At 44.2% G+C, this 25976-nt stretch overlaps 1 protein-coding gene and 1 long non-coding RNA gene across 18 annotated transcripts; both read left to right on the forward strand.

Moving 5' to 3' along the window:
• Positions 1-382: 382 nt before the first annotated feature.
• Positions 383-22576, forward strand: LOC110489115 (cytoplasmic polyadenylation element-binding protein 4). 17 transcript variants are annotated; one of them, XM_090198695.1, is made up of 12 exons: positions 383-629; positions 3575-4722; positions 6867-6962; positions 12351-12441; positions 13193-13243; positions 13416-13439; positions 16962-17138; positions 17325-17414; positions 17990-18108; positions 18710-18824; positions 18972-19153; positions 19352-22576. In XM_090198695.1, the coding sequence occupies exons 2-12, from the start codon at positions 3652-3654 to the stop codon at positions 19577-19579; spliced, it is 2244 nt and encodes a 747-aa protein (XP_090054821.1). In that variant the 5' UTR covers positions 383-629; positions 3575-3651; the 3' UTR covers positions 19580-22576. The 17 variants fall into 17 exon arrangements, with proteins under 17 accessions (XP_090054821.1, XP_036799197.1, XP_090054822.1 ...); XM_036943302.2 differs by having other exon boundaries at positions 491-629; positions 3572-4722; positions 12348-12441; XM_036943300.2 differs by having other exon boundaries at positions 505-629; positions 3397-4722; positions 12348-12441.
• A 652-nt stretch (positions 22577-23228) lies between these two features.
• LOC149978345 (uncharacterized) lies at positions 23229-25021 on the forward strand. Its single transcript, XR_016486361.1, has 3 exons — positions 23229-23880; positions 24206-24318; positions 24532-25021. It is a non-coding gene; the product is annotated as an uncharacterized LOC149978345 (long non-coding RNA).
• The last annotated feature ends 955 nt before the right edge of the window (positions 25022-25976 follow it).

Below are 25976 nucleotides of genomic sequence, written 5' to 3' on the forward strand. Positions count from 1 at the left end.
AGTTCTCAGAATGTTTAAAAAATGTTCAGTTTTACTTCAGGAAACGCATGACTTCGTTCCCACAACCAATAGGTAACTTGAAAGGAACCAAATGTGCTAGCTGTGTCAAGATTAGCCTCTTATCTTGCCTTTTTCTTGTGTTTAAATGTGTTTAATAAACCAGTTTAATCATAGATGAATATCACACAGAAGCCTTGACTGACTAGATTTTTAAATGCAGGGAGTACTGAATGTATACAACACATCTAGTTTGAATTTTGTGCATTATTTACCTGCATGTGTAACTCCACCCATGAATTTCTCAACATCCTTATTTGGGCTGAGAACGTCTTGAACGCAGTGCCATTTCATTGAAAAGGCGTGAGATGGGTGTGGTTTACCCACACATATCCAATTAAACACCAGTCATCTGTGGAAAGGGGCGAGGCCGCAGAGGGAAACCCTTGCAGTCTGTGGGTGGGAGTTGGAGGAGGGGGCGGGGTTATGAGTCGGAAGTGTCTCCCTACTGGCCCAGCTGTCATCGACAAGAAGAGACCATTCGTACCGGTTGACTTGGAAATGCAGAAAATTGAAAGAAGCTGAAATATGGCAACATCTAGGAACCATAAGGACATGACGACAATTTAGAGGTACATAATGCACGATATAGAATCCGTTTCCGAAATGTAATGTCGTACCAGAGAAATGCACTCAGGTTTATACCCGTGGTTTAGAATTGCACAAAAATTATGACGACAACGATTGGTGCTAAGCTATGACATTGAACACACAGGACACGAAACCGACGAGGTCGTTTAAAGATACACACACCATTTAATACCAATATCACCGCATATCCAGCCCGTGTATCGCTGTCGGTGGAATTTTCGGATACATTGTTTAATTTGTCATCGACATTGTTGCCTATCTGCTTCGATTGCTCGTTAGAACGGCTACACTGTATTAGCTTTTCGGCTATTACCCTAGCCGAGCGGCTTGTATACGGGGAACTAGGCTACCCTAGATTCAGCATAGACAAGAAACGTCACCAGCATTTTCTTCTTTAACTGGTCGCGACGGAGGAGGTCATTGCAGAAACAAATCTAGATATTCGGTAGGTGTTGGTGTATTTACCTTCATTATAACGCACGGGCATAGACACACACTACACTGCATATAGACCAACACTGATAATCGTAATGTGTTTGATTGACAGGGCACATGGAGCCCAATGCAGCAGCTGTTAGCTTGCTAGCCACATAACGACCTTTGGGAAGAGAAACGTCAACTAATAGCGTAGCCAGTCTGCCTGGTGCTATGTGCTTATACCGCAGCTAACCTACGCAGGTTCACTCAGGTGTTTTCTGATGTGGCCTGCTAGTGCTACTGCTATGCTAAGTCTGTTATTTTATCATGTAGCCTTGGCCTACTGGGGCTGAGCGAGTCAATGATTTAATCTCATTGTTACATCACTAGCAGTCTGCAGTTGCAGCAAAGTCACTGCAGTTGGCTAGGCTGGTGTTGTTTTGGATGGCCTGTAGGATCAAATTGTAGAATGATAGCCTTTGTATTTATGTCCCCCCCTGTCTCTCCCCCCCTCCCTTGCCCCTTTCTCTCTCCCCCCCTCCCTTGCCCCTGTTCCCCCCCCCCCTCCCTTGCCCCTGTCTCCCCCCCTCCCTTGCCCCTGTCTCCCCCCCCTCCCTTGCCCCTGTCTCCCCCCCCCCTCCCTTGCCCCTGTCTCCCCCCTCCCTTGCCCCTGTCTCCCCCCCTCCCTTGCCCCTGTCTCCCCCCCTCCCTTGCCCCTGTCTCCCCCCTCCCTTGCCCCTGTCTCCCCCCCTCCCTTGCCCCTGTCTCCCCCCCTCCCTTGCCCCTGTTTCCCCCCTCCCTTGACCCTGTTTCCCCCCTCCCTTGACCCTGTTTCCCCCCTCCCTTGACCCTGTTTCCTCCCTCCCTTGACCCTGTTTCCCCCCTCCCTTGGCTCTGTTTCCCCCCTCCCTTGACCCTGTTTCCCCCCTCCCTTGACCCTGTTTCCCCCCCTCCCTTGACCCTGTTTCCCCCCCTCCCTTGGCTCTGTTTCCCCCCTCCCTTGACCCTGTTTCCCCCCTCCCTTGACCCTGTTTCCCCCCCTCCCTTGACCCTGTTTCCCCCCCTCCCTTGACCCTGTTTCCCCCCCTCCCTTGACCCTGTTTCCCCCCCCTCCCTTGACCCTGTTTCCCCCCCCTCCCTTGACCCTGTTTCCCCCCCCTCCCTTGACCCTGTTTCCCCCCCCTCCCTTGACCCTGTTTCCCCCCCCTCCCTTGACCCTGTTTCCCCCCCCTCCCTTGACCCTGTTTCCCGCCCCTCCCTTGACCCTGTTTCCCGCCCCTCCCTTGACCCTGTTTCCCCCCCTCCCTTGACCCTGTTCCCCCCCCCTCCCTTGGCTCTGTTTCCCCCCCTCCCTTGACCCTGTTTCCCCCCCCTCCCTTGACCCTGTTTCCCCCCCCTCCCTTGACCCTGTTTCCCCCCCCTCCCTTGACCCTGTCTACCTTGACCCTGTTTCCCCCCCCTCCCTTGACCCTGTTTCCCCCCCCTCCCTTGACGCTGTTTCCCCCCCCTCCCTTGACCCTGTTTCCCCCCCCTCCCTTGACCCTGTTTCCCCCCCCTCCCTTGACCCTGTTTCCCCCCCCTCCCTTGACCCTGTTTCCCCCCCTCCCTTGACCCTGTTTCCCCCCCTCCCTTGACCCTGTTTCCCCCCCTCCCTTGACCCTGTTTCCCCCCCTCCCTTGACCCTGTTTCCCCCCCTCCCTTGACCCTGTTTCCCCCCCCTCCCTTGACCCTGTTTCCCCCCCTCCCTTGACCCTGTTTCCCCCCCTCCCTTGACCCTGTTTCCCCCCCTCCCTTGACCCTGTTTCCCCCCCTCCCTTGACCCTGTTTCCCCCCCTCCCTTGACCCTGTTTCCCCCCCTCCCTTGACCCTGTTTCCCCCCCTCCCTTGACCCTGTTTCCCCCCCTCCCTTGACCCTGTTTCCCCCCCTCCCTTGACCCTGTTTCTCCCCCCTCCCTTGACCCTGTTTCTCCCCCCTCCCATGCCCCTGTTTCTCCCCCCTCCCTTGACCCTGTTTCCCCCCCCTCCCTTGACCCTGTTTCTCCCCCCTCCCTTGACCCTGTTTCTCCCCCCTCCCTTGACCCTGTTTCTCCCCCCTCCCTTGACCCTGTTTCTCCCCCGTCTCTCTCCCCCTCGACCCCGTCTGTCTCCCCTCTCTCCCCTCCCCCTCGACCCCGTCTGTCTCCCCTCTCGACCCTCCCCCCCTCGACCCTCTCGACCCTCACCCCCCCCCGATCCTCTCTCCCCCTCCACCCCTCGACCCTCTCTTCCCCTCCACCCCCTCCCTCGATCCTCTCACTGTCTCTCTCCCCCCCCTCCCTCGACCCTGTCTAGTCCGCTTCTCACCCGTCTCCCCCTTTTTACCTCACCCACTGTTTTCCCTACATCACCTTTCCCTCCCCTTTCTTCTCGCGCATGCCTTCACTCCTGTCCTCTCCCTCACCCCCTTTCTCCCTTCAATTCCTCCCTCTCTCCCGCACTCCTCTCCTTCCCTCCCCATGTTATACAGTAGGAAATAGGCCTAGAAGACATTGAGATAAGAAGAACAAAGTTGAGGAGGAAATATTGTCTTTACCCCGGGATTCATAAATGGACGACTACGGCTTCGGAGTCCTGGTGAAGAATAACGGCAGTGGCAACAAGTCTGCTTTCCCTGTGAGGATCCCCCCTCACCTCCAAACCCAGCCCCCCCACCTCAATCACCCTGCCAACCCCCCCAGCCCCCCTTCATTCGTCAACAGCACCTCGGCCACCAATGGAGGAGGTAGCGCATGGCTGTTCCCCTCCGTAACACCCCACAGTAACATGCAGGATGAGATCCTTGACTCCGACAAGTCCAAAGCCCTGGACCTCCAGGACCTGCAGGAGAAGGCCCAGCCGCAGGCCCTCTCCCCTGGGCAGCAAGAGGCCGGAGGTGGCCTAGGGGAGCTGGATGGAATCCTACCTGAGGACGGCTCCCTGGAGAAGGGCTCGTTGGAGACCGGTGGGAAGGAGAAGCTTAGGGGTGGGATGGACTCTCCTCCGGTGCTGGGGGGGTTTGACTACCAGGATAGCCTGGGGATGGGGACATCCGGAGCCCAATCCACCACCACCTCCTCCTTGACCTCCTTCAACAACTGGTCCCCGACCATACCTTCCAACCCCTCCCCCGTTATCGGCGAGGACGTCGGGGGTGGGTTCTTTGGCCCGGCTGGTTCCAACGCTAACGGACCCCAGATGCTGTTCCAGAACTTCTCCCACCACGCGGGGCCCGGCTTCGGAGGGGCGGGGGGCAGCTTCTCCCCCCAAATCGGCCCGGTCTCCCAGCACCACCCTCCTCCCCACCACTACCACCCCCACAACCAGGGGGTCCCCCCTCAGCACCGTCGCTCTCCAGCCTCCCCCCACCCTCCCCAGCCCTCCTTCCCTCCTCACCCCCACCGCTCTGGAGCTTTCACCCAGCTACCCCACCTGGCCCCGGCCCAGTCCAAGCCCCCCTCCCCTTGGGGCAGCTACCAGAGCCCTGCCCCCCCCACTTCCACCTCCTGGAGCCCCGGGGGAGGTGGGTACGGTGGCTGGGGAGGGTCACAGGGGGTTCGTGAGTACCGCAGGGGCCTCAATGGAGGGGTGACGGCCCTCAACTCCATCTCACCACTTAAGAAGTCTTTCCCCAACAATCAGGTACTGAACTAGCTAGATATACTGCACACTCCCCTCTAACAACCTGCTACTGAACTAGCTAGATATACTGCACACTCCCCTCTAACAACATGGTACTGAACTAGCTAGATATACTGCACACTCCCCTCTAACAACCTGGTACTGAACTAGCTAGATATACTGCACACTCCCATCTAACAACATGCTACTGTTAGATGTATATACTGCACACTCCCATCTAACAACCTGGTACTGTTAGATGTACAGTTGAAGTCGGAAGTTTACATACTTAGGTTGGAGTCTTAAACTCGTTTTTCAACCACTCCACAAAACTATAGTTTTGACAAGTTGGTTAGGGCATCTACTTTGTGCATGACACAAGGAATTTTTCCGACAAATGTTTAGACCGATTTAATTCACTGTATCACAATTCCAGTGGGTCAGCAGTTTACATGCACTAAGTTGACTGTGCCTTTAAACAGCTTGGAAAATTCTAGAAAATTATGTCATGGCTTTAGAAGCTTCTGATAGGCTAATTGACATAATTTGAGTCAATTGGAGGTGTACCTGTGGATGTATTTCAAGGCCTACCTTCAAACTCAGTGCCTCTTTGCTTGACATCATGGGAAAATCAAAAGAAATCAGCCAAGACCTCAGAAAGAGAATTGTAGACCTCCACAAGTCTGGTTCATCCTTGGGAGCAATTTCCAAACGCCTGAAGTTACCACGTTCATCTGTACAAACAATAGTACTCAAGTATAAACACCATGGGACCACGCAGCCATCATATCGCTCACGAAGGAGACGTGTTCTGTCTCCTAGAGATGAACGTACTTTGGTGCGAAAAGTGCAAATTAATCCCAGAAGAACAGCAAAGGACCTTGTGAAGATTCTGGAGGAAACTGGTACAAAAGTATCTATATCCACAGTAAAACGAGTTCTATATCGACATAACCTGAAAGGCCGCTCAGCAAGGAAGAAGCCACTGCTCCAAAACTGCCATAAAAAAAGACAGACTATGGTTTGCAACTGGGGACATGGGGACAAAAATGATACTTTTTGTAGAAATGTTCTCTAGCCTGATGAAACAAAAATAGAACTGTTTAACCATAATAACCATTGTTATGTTTGGAGGAAAAATGGGGAGGCTTGCAAGCCGAAGGTCACTATCCCAACCATGAAGCACGGGGGTGGCAGCATCATGTTGTGGGGCTGCTTTGCTGCAGGAGGGACTGGTGCACTTCTCAAAATAGATGGCATCATGAGAATGGAAAATTCTGTGGATATACTGGAACAACATCTCAAGACATCAGTCAGGAAGTTAAAGCTTGGTCGCAAATGGGTCTTCCAAATGGACAATGACCCCAAGCATACTTCCAAAGTTGTGGCAAAATGGCTTAAGGACAACAAAGTCGAGGTATTGGTGTGGCCATCACAAAGCCCTGACCTCAATCCTATAGAAAATTTGTGGGCAGAACTGAAAAAGTGTGTGCGAGCAAGGAGGCTTACAAACCTGACTCAGTTACACCAGCTCTGTCAGGAGGAATGGGCCAAAATTCACCCAACTTATTATGGGAAGCTTGTCGAAGGCTACCTGAAACATTTGACCCAAGTTAAACAATTTAAAGGCAATGCTACCAGATACTAACTTGGTGTATGTTAACTTCTGAACCACTGGTAATGTGATGAAAGAAATAAAAGCTGAAATAAAGAATTCTCTCTACTATTATTCAGACATTTCACATTCTTAAAATAAAGTGGTGATCCTAACTGGCCTTAGACAGGGAATTTTTATTTTATTAAGTGTCAGGAATTGTGAGAAATTGATTTTAAATGTATTTGGCTAAGGTGATTAGTAACCTTCAGACTACAACTGTATATGACACACCTCATACCTGTTAAGACCGGATGTCCCAAAGGCCTCAGACTGATGAGTAGATTAACCATATTCATATAACAGCCTACAATGAACTACAAATGATTTTTCTTTAATTTCAATGTTTTGCCAAACTCCAGTGGAGCTTGGTTTAGTTGCTTATGATATAATTTATTTGCGACTGCAGTCCATAAAATGAACTCTCATGTTCTTCAATGGTACAATCACATGGTATTATCCCACATGTACTACATAGGACAATATTATATAATCTGGTCCTGTCTTCCAGGTGCCCTCTCAGAAGTATCCTCGTAATAACTCTGGGTTCAACCAAAAGGCCTGGATGGAAGACAGCATGAGTCGCACTGACAACTTCCCTTTCCAGGTGAGAGAAGTGATCAGCAAACTGTAGAGAGAAAATATATTTATCCACCCTTATAGGACAATGAAAATGGACTTCAAACATGTTTTTATATTGTTAAAACCAACACGTGCATTTTTGGTACAAGTGTCAGAGCCAAATTATATGTTCTGATATGCGCAATACAGTACACATCAAAATAAATGAGAAGAGCAAATATGATCTAGTTACTAGTAAGTAGAGCATCTGATAACATCAATGACAATTAGGCCAACAAAAAAAATGTTGTGATGAAATTCACAGTAACTATGTATTGTTGTATATGTAGTCTTCTAGATCTGTGAATGTGGTGGTAGCGTATGCCATGAGGAGGCCTAATCCGGTAATCAGTGTTCACCCAAAATAGCACCATACTCCCTGTTTTAGTGCACTACTTTAAACCAGGGCCTGGTCAAAGGTAGTGCACTATACAGGGAATTGGGTGCCATTTGATACGGAAACTTCAGCCTTCTTCTTTCGTTAGAGATGCAGCACATTAAATACGGAAACCCCAGCCTCCTCCTGTTGTTAGAGATGCCACAACGCTTGTATGACACATATTGACATACTGTCATCTCACTTCTGCAGGCGTTGGCCCTGTTTGAATAGATAAAGAAGGCTCTGTTTGAATACATATAGAAGGCTCTGTTTGAATACATAAAGAAGGCTCTGTTTGAATACATAAAGAAGGCTCTGTTTGAATACATAAAGAAGGCTCTGTTTGAATACATATAGAAGGCTCTGTTTGAATACATAAAGAAGGCTCTGTTTGAATACATATAGAAGGCTCTGTTTGAATACATAAAGAAGGCTCTGTTTGAATACATATAGAAGGCTCTGTTTGAATACATAAAGAAGGCTCTGTTTGAATACATAAAGAAGGCTCTGTTTGAATACATAAAGAAGGCCCTGTTTGAATACATAAAGAAGGCCCTGTTTGAATACATAAAGAAGGCTCTGTTTGAATACATAAAGAAGGCTCTGTTTGAATACATAAAGAAGGCTCTGTTTGAATAGATAAAGAAGGCTCTGTTTGAATACATAAAGAAGGCTCTGTTTGAATACATAAAGAAGGCTCTGTTTGAATACATAAAGAAGGCTGTTTGAATACATAAAGAAGGCTCTGTTTGAATACATAAAGAAGGCTCTGTTTGAATAGATAAAGAAGGCTCTGTTTGAATACATAAAGAAGGCTCTGTTTGAATAGATAAAGAAGGCTCTGTTTGAATACATAAAGAAGGCCCTGTTTGAATACATAAAGAAGGCTCTGTTTGAATACATATAGAAGGCTCTGTTTGAATAGATAAAGAAGGCTCTGTTTGAATACATAAAGAAGGCCCTGTTTGAATACATAAAGAAGGCCCTGTTTGAATACATATAGAAGGCCCTGTTTGAATAGATAAAGAAGGCCCTGTTTGAATACATATAGAAGGCCCTGTTTGAATACATAAAGAAGGCTCTGTTTGAATAGATAAAGAAGGCTCTGTTTGAATACATATAGAAGGCCCTGTTTGAATACATAAAGAAAGCCCTGTTTGAATACATAAAGAAGGCCCTGTTTGAATACATAAAGAAGGCCCTGTTTGAATACATAAAGAAGGCCCTGTTTGAATACATAAAGAAGGCCCTGTTTGAATACATAAAGAAGGCCCTGTTTGAATACATAAAGAAGGCTCTGTTTGAATAGATAAAGACGGCTCTGTTTGAATACATAAAGAAGGCCCTGTTTGAATAGATAAAGAAGGCTCTGTTTGAATACATAAAGAAGGCTCTGTTTGAATACATAAAGAAGGCCCTGTTTGAATACATAAAGAAGGCTCTGTTTGAATACATAAAGAAGGCTCTGTTTGAATACATAAAGAAGGCCCTGTTTGAATACATAAAGAAGGCCCTGTTTGAATACATAAAGAAGGCTCTGTTTGAATACATAAAGAAGGCCCTGTTTGAATACATAAAGAAGGCTCTGTTTGAATACATATAGAAGGCTCTGTTTGAATACATAAAGAAGGCTCTGTTTGAATACATAAAGAAGGCTCTGTTTGAATACATAAAGAAGGCCCTGTTTGAATACATAAAGAAGGCTCTGTTTGAATACATAAAGAAGGCCCTGTTTGAATACATAAAGAAGGCTCTGTTTGAATACATAAAGAAGGCCCTGTTTGAATAGATAAAGAAGGCCCTGTTTGAATACATATAGAAGGCTCTGTTTGAATACATAAAGAAGGCTCTGTTTGAATACATATAGAAGGCTCTGTTTGAATACATAAAGAAGGCTCTGTTTGAATACATATAGAAGGCTCTGTTTGAATACATAAAGAAGGCTCTGTTTGAATACATAAAGAAGGCTCTGTTTGAATACATAAAGAAGGCCCTGTTTGAATACATAAAGAAGGCCCTGTTTGAATACATAAAGAAGGCTCTGTTTGAATACATAAAGAAGGCCCTGTTTGAATACATAAAGAAGGCTATGTTTGAATACATAAAGAAGGCTCTGTTTGAATACATAAAGAAGGCTCTGTTTGAATACATAAAGAAGGCTCTGTTTGAATACATAAAGAAGGCCCTGTTTGAATACATATAGAAGGCTCTGTTTGAATACATATAGAAGGCTCTGTTTGAATACATAAAGAAGGCCCTGTTTGAATACATAAAGAAGGCTCTGTTTGAATACATATAGAAGGCTCTGTTTGAATACATATAGAAGGCTCTGTTTGAATACATATAGAAGGCTCTGTTTGAATACATAAAGAAGGCTCTGTTTGAATACATAAAGAAGGCTCTGTTTGAATACATAAAGAAGGCTCTGTTTGAATACATAAAGAAGGCCCTGTTTGAATACATAAAGAAGGCCCTGTTTGAATACATAAAGAAGGCTCTGTTTGAATACATAAAGAAGGCCCTGTTTGAATAGATAAATAAGGCCCTGTTTGAATACATATAGAAGGCTCTGTTTGAATACATAAAGAAGGCTCTGTTTGAATACATATAGAAGGCTCTGTTTGAATACATATAGAAGGCTCTGTTTGAATACATAAAGAAGGCTCTGTTTGAATACATAAAGAAGGCCCTGTTTGAATACATAAAGAAGGCCCTGTTTGAATACATAAAGAAGGCCCTGTTTGAATACATAAAGAAGGCTCTGTTTGAATACATATAGAAGGCTCTGTTTGAATACATAAAGAAGGCTCTGTTTGAATACATATAGAAGGCTCTGTTTGAATACATATAGAAGGCTCTGTTTGAATACATATAGAAGGCTCTGTTTGAATACATATAGAAGGCTCTGTTTGAATACATATAGAAGGCTCTGTTTGAATACATATAGAAGGCTCTGTTTGAATACATATAGAAGGCTCTGTTTGAATACATAAAGAAGGCTCTGTTTGAATACATATAGAAGGCTCTGTTTGAATACATATAGAAGGCTCTGTTTGAATACATATAGAAGGCTCTGTTTGAATACATAAAGAAGGCCCTGTTTGAATACATAAAGAAGGCTCTGTTTGAATACATAAAGAAGGCTCTGTTTGAATACATAAAGAAGGCTCTGTTTGAATACATAAAGAAGGCTCTGTTTGAATACATATAGAAGGCTCTGTTTGAATACATAAAGAAGGCTCTGTTTGAATACATAAAGAAGGCTCTGTTTGAATAGATAAAGAAGGCCCTGTTTGAATACATAAAGAAGGCTCTGTTTGAATAGATAAAGAAGGCCCTGTTTGAATACATAAAGAAGGCCCTGTTTGAATACATAAAGAAGGCCCTGTTTGAATACATAAAGAAGGCTCTGTTTGAATACATAAAGAAGGCTCTGTTTGAATAGATAAAGAAGGCCCTGTTTGAATACATAAAGAAGGCTCTGTTTGAATAGATAAAGAAGGCCCTGTTTGAATAGATAAAGAAGGCCCTGTTTGAATACATAAAGAAGGCCCTGTTTGAATACATAAAGAAGGCTCTGTTTGAATACATAAAGAAGGCTCTGTTTGAATAGATAAAGAAGGCTCTGTTTGAATAGATAAAGAAGGCTCTGTTTGAATACATAAAGAAGGCTCTGTTTGAATACATAAAGAAGGCTCTGTTTGAATACATAAAGAAGGCTCTGTTTGAATACATAAAGAAGGCTCTGTTTGAATAGATAAAGAAGGCTCTGTTTGAATAGATAAAGAAGGCTATGTTTGAATACATAAAGAAGGCTCTGTTTGAATAGATAAAGAAGGCCCTGTTTGAATACATAAAGAAGGCCCTGTTTGAATACATAAAGAAGGCCCTGTTTGAATACATAAAGAAGGCCCTGTTTGAATACATAAAGAAGGCTCTGTTTGAATAGATAAAGAAGGCTCTGTTTGAATACATAAAGAAGGCTCTGTTTGAATACATAAAGAAGGCTCTGTTTGAATACATAAAGAAGGCTCTGTTTGAATACATAAAGAAGGCTCTGTTTGAATACATAAAGAAGGCTCTGTTTGAATACATAAAGAAGGCTCTGTTTGAATACATAAAGAAGGCTCTGTTTGAATACATAAAGAAGGCCCTGTTTGAATACATAAAGAAGGCCCTGTTTGAATACATAAAGAAGGCTCTGTTTGAATAGATAAAGAAGGCCCTGTTTGAATACATAAAGAAGGCCCTGTTTGAATACATAAAGAAGGCTCTGTTTGAATACATAAAGAAGGCTCTGTTTGAATAGATAAAGAAGGCTCTGTTTGAATACATAAAGAAGGCTCTGTTTGAATACATAAAGAAGGCTCTGTTTGAATACATAAAGAAGGCTCTGTTTGAATACATAAAGAAGGCTCTGTTTGAATACATAAAGAAGGCTCTGTTTGAATACATAAAGAAGGCTCTGTTTGAATACATAAAGAAGGCCCTGTTTGAATACATAAAGAAGGCTCTGTTTGAATACATAAAGAAGGCATACATCCTTTCTTCTTTGAGGTAAACGCAGATCTGACATGACCTGGATTGGCTAAAGCAGTAGGGTGTAAGTCTAGCTTTTCCAGTCACACACAGATTGGTGATTACTTCAAGGAAGGGATTATTTGAAAAGCAGTCAGTGTCTATCTACAGAGACGGGCATGTGACACAAAAGCTGTAGATGGCCTACATCTGGAGATATCTCTGTAGAATCACAGAAATACATTTTGGTGGTAGTTTGTTCGTAAAGCGTCACCACAGAACGTCTCAGTGAATGTGTAACTGTTTAGGTCTAAAGTACCAGGACAACATAGTTCTCATCTATTAACCAAGCAAAACTGTGTCAAGGGTCTAGATTAGAACCTACCACGGGTTCTAGCGTCAATGGTCTAGTGTTCCTGTTCTTAGAACACTGCAGGCTAATCATTGTGTTCCCTGTCTCTCTGTGTCTCTCAGCAGGAGAGAACCCGTTCCTTTGATGGCTTCAGCATGCACTCCCTGGAGAACAGTCTGATTGATATTATGAGGGCTGAACAGGATTCATTGAAAGGTGGGTTTCTCTGTTTCTCGCAGGATGAAAAAACACCCTGGGTCTGTATTCACAAAGCGTCTCAGAATGAGTGCTGTTCTTGAATGAGTTTTTTTCTTTTAGAGAAATAATGAATATGATTATATGTACAAGGGGGACCTGATCCTAGATGCTTTGAATATATGCCCTGGTATTCTGTAATACTGCACAAACAGTGAGGAAATATGAGCTGAACATACAGTAATGGCATATTTTCAATTTAGAGACAGAAGATTGATTTCCTGTAATTCTGACCGGGTGGTAAACTGTCTAGCTGCGCCAGTGCAGGATAGAGTTGAAACTGCTATACTCTGTCTAAACCTGCTCAATCACACACGCTTACCTGTTTAAGTACTGCTATGCTGCCACTTTGATCCATGCTCCACTCTCCATTCTCTCCACCACCATGAATTAAACATTTGGGTTACGTTTTGTCGCATACCATCTCTGAAGACATGTTTTATAAGCCAAGGCCCAGACTGCTCTTCAGAAGGAGTTTGTCACTATGTTAATTTAGGCCAGTCCATCACTTATTTCCCCCCTCTGATCATGTATCTGTTGGCTGTTAAGTCAGAGTTCTCTGGACGCTTTGATGGTTCTGCTGCTCATCTCAATTCTCATTATCTTCAGTGCATCACAGAACAGCTACAGTTGTTGAAATGTGTTGGCTATATGGAGTGAGAAGGCGAAATAATATGCATATTCTAACTGACTTCGGTCTCTTCCTCTCCAGGTCGCTATGGTTTCTCTCACCAGGGCGGAGATGGGTCTTTGCCCATGAATGGTATGGAAATGTTATATTTTGCCTCAAGTACAATAAAGTTTATAGCTTAGTTCAGCCATTCACAATACAGGTAGTCAATTGGATGCAAGTTGTTCATGGAGTGTACATTATTTTAGAACCCTGTGCTGTTAAGAGTTGGTATAAAGGTTGTTGTCTCTTGTTTTACATGCAGCTAGGAGCTATGGCAGACGACGAGGTAAAGCCAAACCCAAAATGTCTTCATGTTTTAGCCTAAGTCATGTCATTATTTGCAAAGCGGCCATTAAACAGTACATGCTGTCTGTCTGGTTTGGCCTCTCTGTCTGGGGGAATAGGGTGCCATTTCAGATGCAACTTGTCCGTGTTTACCTCTTAAATGCGGACTGTTCACTAGTCCCCGACTGAACCTGCAGAGGAACACTTCAAGTCCCCAGGGAGGATTTGAAATTAATATAATAAAAAAATCAAAATAAAATGTATTAATTCTATAAATACTATAAAGCATTTAAAAACTTCCATGTAGATTATGTGGCCTACTGCTCTATGTTGCTTTATATACTTAACATGAAGTGTTGAAATGGATTTCCAGGTTGTCTTTATTGCAGTTGTGCTGACTGACCATCTCACACATTGCTATATTAATAATGTTCAACACGTGTTTGTTGTGAAATCTGATCATATGTACAGCGCAACAGCAAAAAAGATGAGCTGACATGATTGTCGGGTGCCTGTTTCCTGCTGGGTTTTTATGACCTGGCTGTGGTGGCTTGTCACTAGACTTTACCAAAGCATCAAAGCGCTTGTGGAAATCATGATTGGTTTCATGATCATGGTTCTCTTTTGTCTTCATCACAATGAAAAATTGCTTTGAGTTAATTTGATTTCAATCAATGTACCACAATTTTATTGTAGGCGTATTTATTTGGGTACAATCTTACCCTTTTACGACAACTGAGTCAAACAGAGCTGAGCCAAGCTCTACAGAGCTGGCCTGGTTAAATCTAAGCTCTACAGAGCTGGCCTGGTTAAATCTAAGCTCTACAGAGCTGGCCTGGTTAAATCTAAGCTCTACAGAGCTGGCCTGGTTAAATCTAAGCTCTACAGAGCTGGCCTGGTTAAATCTAAGCTCTACAGAGCTGGCCTGGTTAAATCCAAGCTCTACAGAGCTGGCCTGGTTAAATCCAAGCTCTACAGAGCTGGCCTGGTTAAATCCAAGCTCTACAGAGCTGGCCTGGTTAAATCCAAGCTCTACAGAGCTGGCCTGGTTAAATCCAAGCTCTACAGAGCTGGCCTGGTTAAATCCAAGCTCTACAGAGCTGGCCTGGTTAAACATCCACAATAGTTGTTGAAAAGGACAATGTGAAAATGAATTATCGGAGCCAGCACAGTATGGTTTGAAAATATATATTATAACCACAAATAGGTGCTAAGTGGCATAAAAATGTCCTGGCTCTCGTGTTTGGTTTGAAAGTTAAAAAGCCTTTAATGTATGAGACATTAAAATACTTCAATGTATATCAGCTTACGTCTTCATCAGGGTGTCTGGGTTAGTACGGTTTGGGTTGGCAACATGGTGTGAAATAAGTCCAGGGTGTCTGTGTTAGTATGGTTTGGGTTGGCAACATGGTGTGAAATAAGTCCAGGGTGTCTGGGTTAGTACGGTTTGGGTTGGCAACATGGTGTGAAATAAGTCCAGGGTGTCTGTGTTAGTATGGTTTGGGTTGGCAACATGGTGTGAAATAAGTCCAGGGTGTCTGGGTTAGTACGGTTTGGGTTGGCAACATGGTGTGAAATAAGTCCAGGGTGTCTGTGTTAGTATGGTTTGGGTTGGCAACATGGTGTGAAATAAGTCCAGGGTGTCTGGGTTAGTACGGTTTGGGTTGGCAACATGGTGTGAAATAAGTCCAGGGTGTCTGGGTTAGTACGGTTTGGGTTGGCAACATGGTGTGAAATAAGTCCAGGGTGTCTGGGTTAGTACGGTTTGGGTTGGCAACATGGTGGGAAATAAGTCCAGGGTTGTCTGTGTTAGTACGGTTTGGGTTGGCAACATGGTGTGAAATAAGTCCAGGGTTGTCAGTTAGTATGGTTTGGCAACATGGTGTGAAATAAGTCCAGGGTGTCTGGGTTAGTACGGTTTGGGTTGGCAACATGGTGTGAAATAAGTCCAGGTTGTTTGTGTTAGTACGGTTTGGGTTGGCAACATGGTGTGAAATAAGTCCAGGGTGTCTGGGTTAGTACGGTTTGGGTTGGCAACATGGTGTGAAATAAGTCCAGGGTGTCTGGGTTAGTACGGTTTGGGTTGGCAACATGGTGTGAAATAAGTCCAGGTTGTCTGTGTTAGTACGGTTTGGGTTGGCAACATGGTGTGAAATAAGTCCAGGGTGTCTGTGTTAGTATGGTTTGGGTTGGCAACATGGTGTGAAATAAGTCCAGGGTGTCTGGGTTAGTACGGTTTGGGTTGGCAACATGGTGTGAAATAAGTCCAGGGTGTCTGGGTTAGTACGGTTTGGGTTGGCAACATGGTGTGAAATAAGTCCAGGGTGTCTGGGTTAGTACGGTTTGGGTTGGCAACATGGTGTGAAATAAGTCCAGGGTTGTCTGTGTTAGTACGGTTTGGGTTGGCAACATGGTGGGAAATAAGTCCAGGGTTGTCTGTGTTAGTACGGTTTGGGTTGGCAATATGGTGTGAAATAAGTCCAGGGTTGTCTGTTAGTATGGTTTGGCAACATGGTGTGAAATAAGTCCAGGGTGTCTGGGTTAGTACGGTTTGGGTTGGCAACATGGTGTGAAATAAGTCCAGGTTGTCTGTGTTAGTACGGTTTGGGTTGGCAACATGGTGTGAAATAAGTCCAGGGTGTCTGGGTTAGTACGGTTTGGGTTGGCAACATGGTGTGAAATAAGTCCAGGGTGTCTGGGTTAGTACGGTTTGGGTTGGCAACATGGTGTGAAATAAGTGCAGGGTTGTCTGTGTTAGTACGGTTTGGGTTGGCAACATGGTGTGAAATAAGTCCAGGGTGTCAGGGTTAGTATGGTTTGGGTTGGCAACATGGTGGGAAATAAGTCCAGGGTGTCTGGGTTAGTACGGTTTGGGTTGGCAACATGGTGTGAAATAAGTCCAGGGTGTCTGGGTTAGTACGGTTTGGGTTGGCAACATGGTGTGAAATAAGTCCAGGGTTGTCTGTTGTTAGTACGGTTTGGGTTGGCAACATGGTGTGAACTAAGTCCAGGGTTGTCTGTGTTAGTACGGTTTGGGTTGGCAACATGGTGTGAAATAAGTCCAGGGTTGTCTGTGTTAGTACGGTTTGGGTTGGCAACATGGTGTGAAATAAGTCCAAGGTGTCTGGGTTAGTACGGTTTGGGTTGGCAACATGGTGTGAAATAAGTCCAGGGTGTCTGTGTTAGTACGGTTTGGGTTGGCAACATGGTGTGAAATAAGTCCAGGGTTGTCTGTGTTAGTATGGTTTGGGTTGGCAACATGGTGTGAAATAAGTCCAGGGTGTCAGGGTTAGTACGGTTTGGGTTGGCAACATGGTGTGAAATAAGTCCAGGGTGTCAGGGTTAGTACGGTTTGGGTTGGCAACATGGTGTGAAATAAGTCCAGGGTGTCAGGGTTAGTATGGTTTGGGTTGGCAACATGGTGTGAAATAAGTCCAGGGTGTCTGGGTTAGTACGGTTTGGGTTGGCAACATGGTGTGAAATAAGTATCTCATCTCTACCGATCTATCTCTCTGCCCTCTAGGTCACTCTAACCTGTTTCCCATGGAGGACGAACGGTCCTTCGGAGAGGACGAGTCAGGTGACCAGGGACTTCCTGGTTTAGGATCCGCCCACTGTTTCCCGCACCTCAACGGAGAGCGAGTGGAGAGATACTCACGCAAGGTGTTTGTGGGAGGACTGCCCCCCGATATAGACGAAGGTATTGATTAATGAACAGAATAATACACCTTTTACAATGTAGTTCTGAGTTAAAGAAGATGAGAGGTGTCTCTTTTCTATGTTAATGGGTCCCGATGTGATGCCAGAGGCATGAAGGCTATGTGCTACAACTACAGGGTCCTGAAGAGCCTGTGTAGCTGACTATCTTTGACTGTTTCATTCTCAGATGAGATCACCGCCAGTTTCCGCCGGTTCGGTCACCTGTTTGTCGATTGGCCCCACAAGGCTGAGAGCAAGTCCTATTTCCCACCCAAAGGTGAGTCTGATATGGTCACATTGGCCAGGAAATACTCTGGGCCCTAGGAATGACGGGGAACACTCTGGGCCCTAGGAATGACGGGGAACACTCTGGGCCCTAGGAATGACGGGGAACACTCTGGGCCCTAGGAATGACGGGGAACACTCTGGGCCCTAGGAATGACGGGGAACACTCTGGGCCCTATGAATGACGGGGAACACTCTGGGCCCTATGAATGACGGGGAACACTCTGGGCCCTAGGAATGACGGGGAACACTCTGGGCCCTAGGAATGACGGGGAACACTCTGGGCCCTAGGAATGACGGGGAACACTCTGGGCCCTAGGAATGACGGGGAACACTCTGGGCCCTAGGAATGACGGGGAACACTCTGGGCCCTAGGAATGACGGGGAACACTCTGGGCCCTAGGAATGACGGGGAACACTCTGGGCCCTAGGAATGACGGGGAACACTCTGGGCCCTAGGAATGACGGGGAACACTCTGGGCCCTAGGAATGACGGGGAACACTCGGGGCCCTAGGAATGACGGGGACTAGATAGTCATGAGTATTGAGCTCTTTCTTTCCCTCTAGGTTATGCATTCTTACTGTTCCAAGACGAGAGCTCTGTCCAGGCTCTGATCGATGCCTGTATCGAGGAGGATGGCAAGCTCTACCTCTGTGTCTCCAGCCCCACCATCAAGGACAAGCCTGTGAGTGGAGCTTGACGTGTCTGTGTGTGTGACACACGAGCCAGTCTGTCTTGGTGGGAGTTGTCTGTCCTCCTTGTCAGTCTAGCACTGCTGGTAAATAGTTGTGAGATCTCCCCAGTCCAGTCACCTAGTTCAGCCGGGCCCAGTCCAGTCCAGTCACCTAGTTCAGCCGGGCCCAGTCCAGTCCAGTCACCTAGTTCAGCCGGGTCCAGTCCACTCACCTAGTTCAGCCCTGTCCACTCACCTAGTTCAGCCCTGTCCACTCACCTAGTTCAGCCCTGTCCACTCACCTAGTTCAGCCCTGTCCACTCACCTAGTTCAGCCCTGTCCACTCACCTAGTTCAGCCCTGTCCACTCACCTAGTTCAGCCCTGTCCACTCACCTAGTTCAGCCCAGTCCAGTCCACAAACCTACAGTAAGGCAGCCCTGCCCAGTCCACTCTGCTCACCTACAGTAAGTCAGCCCTGCCCAGTCCACTCTGCTCACCTAGTTCACATCTAGTTGTAGGGACATTGAAAGCGTTACAAACGTTATGAAATTTGTTATCATTTTGAAGATGTTATATGGGTGTTACCTGAATGTTGTCTGGCCGTTCCTCTAGGTCCAGATCCGTCCCTGGAACCTGAACGACAGTGACTTTGTGATGGACGGCTCTCAGCCTCTGGACCCCAGGAAGACCATCTTCGTAGGGGGGGTGCCACGTCCTCTACGTGCAGGTACTGGACTGTGATTCTGTGTGTGTGTGTGTGTGTGTGTGTGAAAGAGACTCTGAGCTACAGTAATGCCTAGGCTTTAGCTCAGTAGGCTAACACTGTCTGACAGACCCAGCCAGCCACATCATCCTATATGTGTTAATGTTCCAGTGGAGCTGGCCATGATAATGGATCGTCTGTATGGAGGAGTGTGTTACGCTGGCATCGACACAGACCCTGAGCTGAAGTACCCTAAAGGAGCGGGCCGTGTGGCATTCTCCAATCAGCAGAGCTACATCGCTGCTATCAGCGCTCGATTCGTTCAGCTGCAGCACGGCGAGATCGACAAACGGGTGAGTCAGTCTGGTCTGTGGTAGTTTAGCGGAGCCACATACGCCGTGCATTTTGTCCAGGAGAAGAACCATAGAGACCTCACGCGAACAATAGCTAAGCTACAAAATGGAGCTGGGTCTGAGCTTTTGCCCTCTGGTTTGTCTCTAGTCCCATTCCATCTGGGTATGTTTCATCTCCTCTTTCCCCCTCTCCCCCAGGTGGAAGTCAAGCCATATGTGCTGGATGACCAGCTGTGTGATGAGTGCCAGGGGACACGCTGTGGGGGGAAGTTTGCTCCCTTCTTCTGCGCTAACGTCACCTGTCTCCAGTACTACTGCGAGTACTGCTGGGCCGCCATCCACTCCCGTGCCGGACGAGAGTTCCACAAGCCACTGGTCAAGGAGGGGGGAGACCGGCCCCGACACATATCCTTCAGGTGGAATTAGGGAGGTAGGGGGACGGGTTATGTTGTAGAAAATAAATGCACTTTTCTTTTTGCTGGTTCCTATTTAGTTTCAAAATGAAAAAAGAAACTTAAAAGCTTAATTTAATCTTTATTTTTTTAATCAGACTTTCTTCTAAGACAAGTAAATGCTAAGAAGTAAAACGAAGTGAAAGAAATCCCGTTTTGAATTTAAGTTAAGGTGTGCATGAGTACTTGGATGCATTATTAGATATGAGAAGAAATGTTTCTTCTGACTTGACTGTACTTTTTTTTCTCATTAGCTGGCGAAGCTGCTTACATTTGTTGTCAAGAGTAACATATATAAAATTTGAGTGAGCTATGTGCTGCACCTCAATCAGTATATTAACTAGGACAGTTGCGTTTTAAAGGGTGCACTTATTTTGTTACTTTACGCATGCAGGATTAGATTTATAATTGTATCGTTAACCAAAGGTTGAGAGCAACTGGTCAGGTTCAAGTTCAATAGTCAAAGAAATCCACTGCAGGAGGGCAGACAGACTGACAATTCCCTTCATCATAAATAAACTGTTCAGAGTACAAACAGGATTATTTCAGAAAAAATTATCCCCTCGGTATCGGGCCTGACATCAATAACTGGTATGTGTTTCTAGATCATGGTTTAAATTGACTCTTTGTAGCCAAAATGGGCAAACCAAAGATTGGCCTAAAAACAAGTGATCAAAGCCAGTTGATTATCTGAGGGGTTTAAGGACTATAAGACTAAATTTTCAGGTTCAGGAGGTCAGTAAGGCTAGTGCCGTTTTAAGTTATGAAATTGAGGAGAGGGGAGAAACAGTCTTTGGAAAGACACTTTCAGCTCATAAAGACTACAGCCCTAGCTGTCTAGGCAGGGCTCCGGTATTGGCAGTAGTATTAGCTCACTTTATATTGTCAGGGATATTAGCACTGGACGCTAACATGCTAATGTTGTAGTACTAGTAGGAATGCACAGTACAGTGGTAGCTAGCTACAGTGTTCCCTGAGTGACATAGTATGCAGCCTGGTACTATGTGCTTTAGTGTTAACCATCTCCTCTGGCTATTGTTGTCCAGCCAATTAACACAGAGAGGAGTTGGCTTAAGCACAGACAGACAGGACTACCAGGCTAGTCTCATGGTGATCTGGCGCACTCTCTACCATGACTGGAGTGTAGAGGAAGTAGATCCGAGCTGTGGCGAATTGATTCGCTAGTGGATCTTAGCTGTGGAGGATGAATACGTTAGTAGTTGGACACTCTTTGAAGAACTTGCTGTCACAGAGATAAAGATATTATTTTATACATGGCCTGCTGATTTTTGTACAGTGTTTTCTAGCTGATTATTTTGTCATGAACATATATAAATTTATTATGCACTACTTTTCTAAATATTTTTTTCAATAGTCATTTTAGGCACATTTTTCACAAGATGGGATAACTCCTTTTGCAATACCTCATTTTTTTCACTTGGTGAAAAATAATTTTGTACCTTTGTTACTAAGAGATCTGCATTTATGGTAAAACTTAATTTAAAAAAAATAAAAAATGAATGATATTAATATAATTTTCAATTTAGCTTTTTATATATTTAAGTGCTGGTAAATGTTAAATTGTCTGGTGTGATTGTGTAGAGAAAAGAAAAAGAGTTAGCCAATCATGTACAGACTTCTCTTTCATAATAATAAACCATAAGTACTGGATCTTAAGGCATGACAAGACCTTTCTAAACTTATTTTGATAGTCTTGAAACATATATATTCAGCTTGTAGTGGGTAAGGAAAATATTGGGGAAATGTTTTGGCTTGGGTGGATGAGTGAACCCTTGTTCCCTTGTATCATCAGTGAATGATGACAGGTGTTCTAAAAAACTATTTAGATTCTCATTCTGGAACTACCTGAAGGTTCCAGAACGTTCCAGTTATTCTAGGCATGCATGACGTAATACAGAATAACATGACTATTGACTAGTGTTAATGCAGAAAACTATTGTAATGCACTAGATCTGTTTTATTTTTGTATGAGTTAAGTTCTCTTTCAGATCACCTAATATCTATCCTCTCTTTCTCACCTAAAGTCTGCCTCCCTCACAGACACCTGCTGTACATGCAGGATACCACATGAGTTTAGCCATGTAGAAGACACTTGTTCCTAAAGAGACTTGATCACTCCACCCCTGTGATGTGGCATGCTTTGGGACATAGACTTGAATGTGATTCATGTTGCAAGTTAACTTTGAGCCCTTATGTGCAATACTTCTTCTTTCGTAAAACACTTTCCCTCTTTCTGCAATGTAAATCATTTAAACCCATATAAACCATGTAAACATTCAAACAGGATTATTTTCTCAGTCTACTATTGTTCATGCTGGTGTCTGCAAAGTCAAACAAAACAAGAGACTTTCTACTAATATATAACTGAATTTATTTTTAAACATTATTTTGTGCTTATTCAATTATTTTGCTACTACCATGCTACTGTGATTAAGAAAACATTGTATATACTAAGTTGATAACGTATTTAGCATTTGTTATATTTTCAATTGAAATGTAAAATTATCATTTGGATCAGATTTTTCTATTTTTTGGGGTGATGTGTTGAACTTGTTGATGTCTAGGTTTTCTAATTGCTGTTTGTGTACCACATTCAGAGGAATAATGTCTGTTAGTATTACTTGATTGCGAAACATGTCAATAGTTTTTAATGGTATGTTGGGAAGGTTGTATTTATTGATATACCTTTTTTTACTTGAGACATCATCTTGATTTTTATTATGGTCATTTCGCATTTATAAGTTCCAATTTGTATATTTCTCCCCCTCCCGGTTATGTTATGTGGTAACAGATGTCAGTTTTTATAGTTGGTTTGTAGAACTGAAGTAAAAATCGAGATCTAAAGTCCTATAATCATCTGCAGCCAACTATTTCTAACTGTATGCATACAACATTTGAAGTATTTGTAATGTGAGATGTTGAAAGAATAAAACTCAGCTGTGAGGAGAAACAGTGGTTGAAGTCCATTTCTTGAGGAAAGCAAGGCATGCTAGGCTGCTAGGTTTGTACATGGAAAGGGAAAACACACAGGTTCTTTTTTTCAGTACATTCCTTTTGAACCCTGCACCCAAATAAACTGACTCAAACACTCCAATTTCTCATTATGTTGCTAAAAGTGGACATAACTCCCCTCCATGGAATTAAACCCATTTGGATTGGTATAAATCTTGTTACAACAGTCCATTCCTTTTTAATCTGTGATGGGCAGTGAGTAAGTGCACACTTCATGGAGAAGATTGTCCCTCCTCACAAGACCAGTCTTTCTACATTGTTTTGTTCCTCTTTTTTATTTGTGTGAACCGTGTTGTGACCCTTGTTAAATGCATTTGACTTGACTAGAAGGGTAGAGTATTGGACCATAACTGTTGAGTGCAGCTGTGTGTGACAGAGACCAAGGAGGAGGTTTCTGACACATCTGGCCTGCTGAGCTGAACCAGGTCAGAAAGGGCAAATTATAGATGCAGGCAGATCCAATCATCCAGCCCGGACCTTTGGCTCCTGATACCAACAACGACGGATACCCAGAGGGTTAAAAGTGGATTTAACATGCCACTGCAGTATGTACTATTACGTTTGTCATAAAAAGAAAGCAACGCCATCTGCTGGCGAAGAGAAGCCATTGTAATGCAGCATGGCAAATATCTTATTTACATAAATCAATTTGGCTGGCAGTGGCAAATTGTACTGCTCTTTTGGTCAGTGAGTGACAACACTAATGTTCACCAAATAAGTGATTAGCAGCTAAATTGAGAATTAAATAGTGGGTTGTTGCATCTCTAACTAGATCAATAGATTAATGTTTACAGACTGGGCACGTGCAGCTAATCCTAACTGCTCGAGGTAAATAGGGCTCGAGACTCGAGAATTTTTTGAGAGACTAACTTTTGCTAGCTAACTTCAAATTATTGTTGACAAACGGGCATAGAAATAAAATGCCAGGTGCTCAGTTCAAGGCTGTTTACGTGCCAAGTTTTGGATCTCAATCCTCACGATGTAGTCAAAAAGATGGACAGCAAACGAATGAGTACTTGATCGAGTTGTCCAGCTCACGGAGAAGACAAGATACATTGTCAACAAAAAAGATCAAATTAACGAAGTGTAACAGCAAGCCTGCACTGTCCAAGAAGAAACGAAAGGATGAGAGAAGGTCGATGCCTCCACCACGACCCGTGATAGAGAGAATGACAGCTGCCCGAAGTCAAGGTGAAGGAGAGAGATCACAGAGACGGAGAAGTCCTAGCGTTGGCCGAAGATGTAACTACACTAAAATAACGTTATCCAGAATATTGTCAGAATGAGTAGTTAGCTATCAACAGAATGTTGTCATGTGATGGTCTAGCTAGCTAACGTTAAGTTGGGTGCTATGTCAAGGGTAGGCTACCCAACTCAACCCTGTTAGAATTCTTTCAAAATCCATTAATTCATCGTAACTTCCTGGAAGTATTCACTAATTAGAATGAAAAAACATGTATGTATGTGGGTCGTTCAGTTTACCTGTCCAATCATGTCTAACCAGTGCTAATTTCAAGGAAGCTAGGAAGGAAGGAATCACTTTTAAATATTTTAAACGGGGCCGCAGTCTCGTTCCTTCCTTGTTCCTCCATGTCCGATACAGGCACTCCTCAGAGCATGATGAATGAAGACCTCTTCACCTTCTACCAGAGAGACGAGCAGACGTCAACCAACCAACCTGTAAATTTCATGCTGTATTACAAATATGTCTGATTTATTTGTGTGGTTTGTGTCTGTTGCCTCCATTTCCTGGCAGTCTGGCAGCTGTTGAATTGTGTTACCTGTCACAGACCTACCGTTATTAAACTACTGTACTGTCTCTAACCTACAACGTTTTTATATGATGTTGATGTAGGCTTTGCCATAACTCTGTTACTTCTCTCTCCTCCCCAGCAGTGGGCAGCCAGACAGGCTGTGTTAAGGACCATTGGTAGGATGCTGCAGGAGAACAGAAGTATCAGAGAGAGACTGGTCTCCCTCAGCCATAGCAGTCAGGCTATACATTGAACTCATTCTGAAGACTAGATTACAATCTGGGAATGATACATAGATTATGGAACTTCTCTTTCCCTCTCAAACTCAGGAATGGAATAGTTTTATTTGTTTCCCTTAAATGTTATGATTTTGTTTTAACCAAGTTTATGGACTACCTGGCAAATGTGCTGATTTGAGATGGAATGAAGATGAGGTTATTTATGTTACCTGAAACTAAACCTGTACTGTACATCTCGAGCAATCTGTTCCTATAGTTTCCTCTGGTTGAAAAAATACACTATAAGTTGGTTTTGATGGGGAACACACAGATATTTACTGTTGTCATAGATTTGGACTGTTGTCATGGGGAACAAAGAGTTCTGAATTAAAACAACTTCTTGGGGAGAAAGTGTTGTTAATTTCTGTTATGTCTGGTGACCTATAACAGGTCAACCAACCCTCCTGAAGTGCTACTACTGGGTATGAAGGCTGTTGCACCAGCCCTTCTTCCTCATGGAGAACCTCACCTCTTTTTCCACTAGAGGGAAGTGTCTCTATTTTGTGTGTGTGTGGGTGTGTTCGATACTGTACACTCAGCCACCTAAAGGTAGAATACACAGGTCAGCCACAGCTCAACTTTCTCAGTCAGAGGTTCTCAGTAGAGCCTGGGAGTGTCCAAAATGGCACCTTATTCCCTTTATAGTGCACTACTTATGAACATAACCCTATGTGTTTCTGTTCCCTGCTCCTTATTAGTGAATTAACAACCCACAGGCAACATGTGTTTCTATTTCCTGCTCCTTATTAGTGAATTAACAACCCACAGCCAACATGTGTTTCTGTTCCCTGCTCCTTATTAGTGAATTAACAACCCACAGCCAACATGTGTTTCTGTTTCCTGCTCCTTATTAGTGAATTAACAACCCACAGCCAACATGTGTTTCTGTTTCCTGCTCCCTATTAGTGAATTAACAACCCACAGCCAACATGTGTTTCTGTTCCCTGCTCCTTATTAGTGTATTAACAACCCACAGCCAACATGTGTTTCTGTTCCCTGCTCCTTATTAGTGAATTAACAACCCACAGGCAACATGTGTTTCTGTTTCCTGCTCCTTATTAGTGAATTAACAACCCACAGCCAACATGTGTTTCTGTTCCCTGCTCCTTATTAGTGAATTAACAACCCACAGCCAACATGTGTTTCTGTTTCCTGCTCCTTATTAGTGAATTAACAACCCACAGCCAACATGTGTTTCTGTTTCCTGCTCCCTATTAGTGAATTAACAACCCACAGCCAACATGTGTTTCTGTTCCCTGCTCCTTATTAGTGAATTAACAACCCACAGCCAACATGTGTTTCTGTT

This window comes from Oncorhynchus mykiss, chromosome 14 (assembly GCF_057628025.1).
Source record: "Oncorhynchus mykiss isolate SJ-2025 chromosome 14, ASM5762802v1, whole genome shotgun sequence".
In the NCBI taxonomy this organism is placed as follows: domain Eukaryota; kingdom Metazoa; phylum Chordata; class Actinopteri; order Salmoniformes; family Salmonidae; genus Oncorhynchus; species Oncorhynchus mykiss.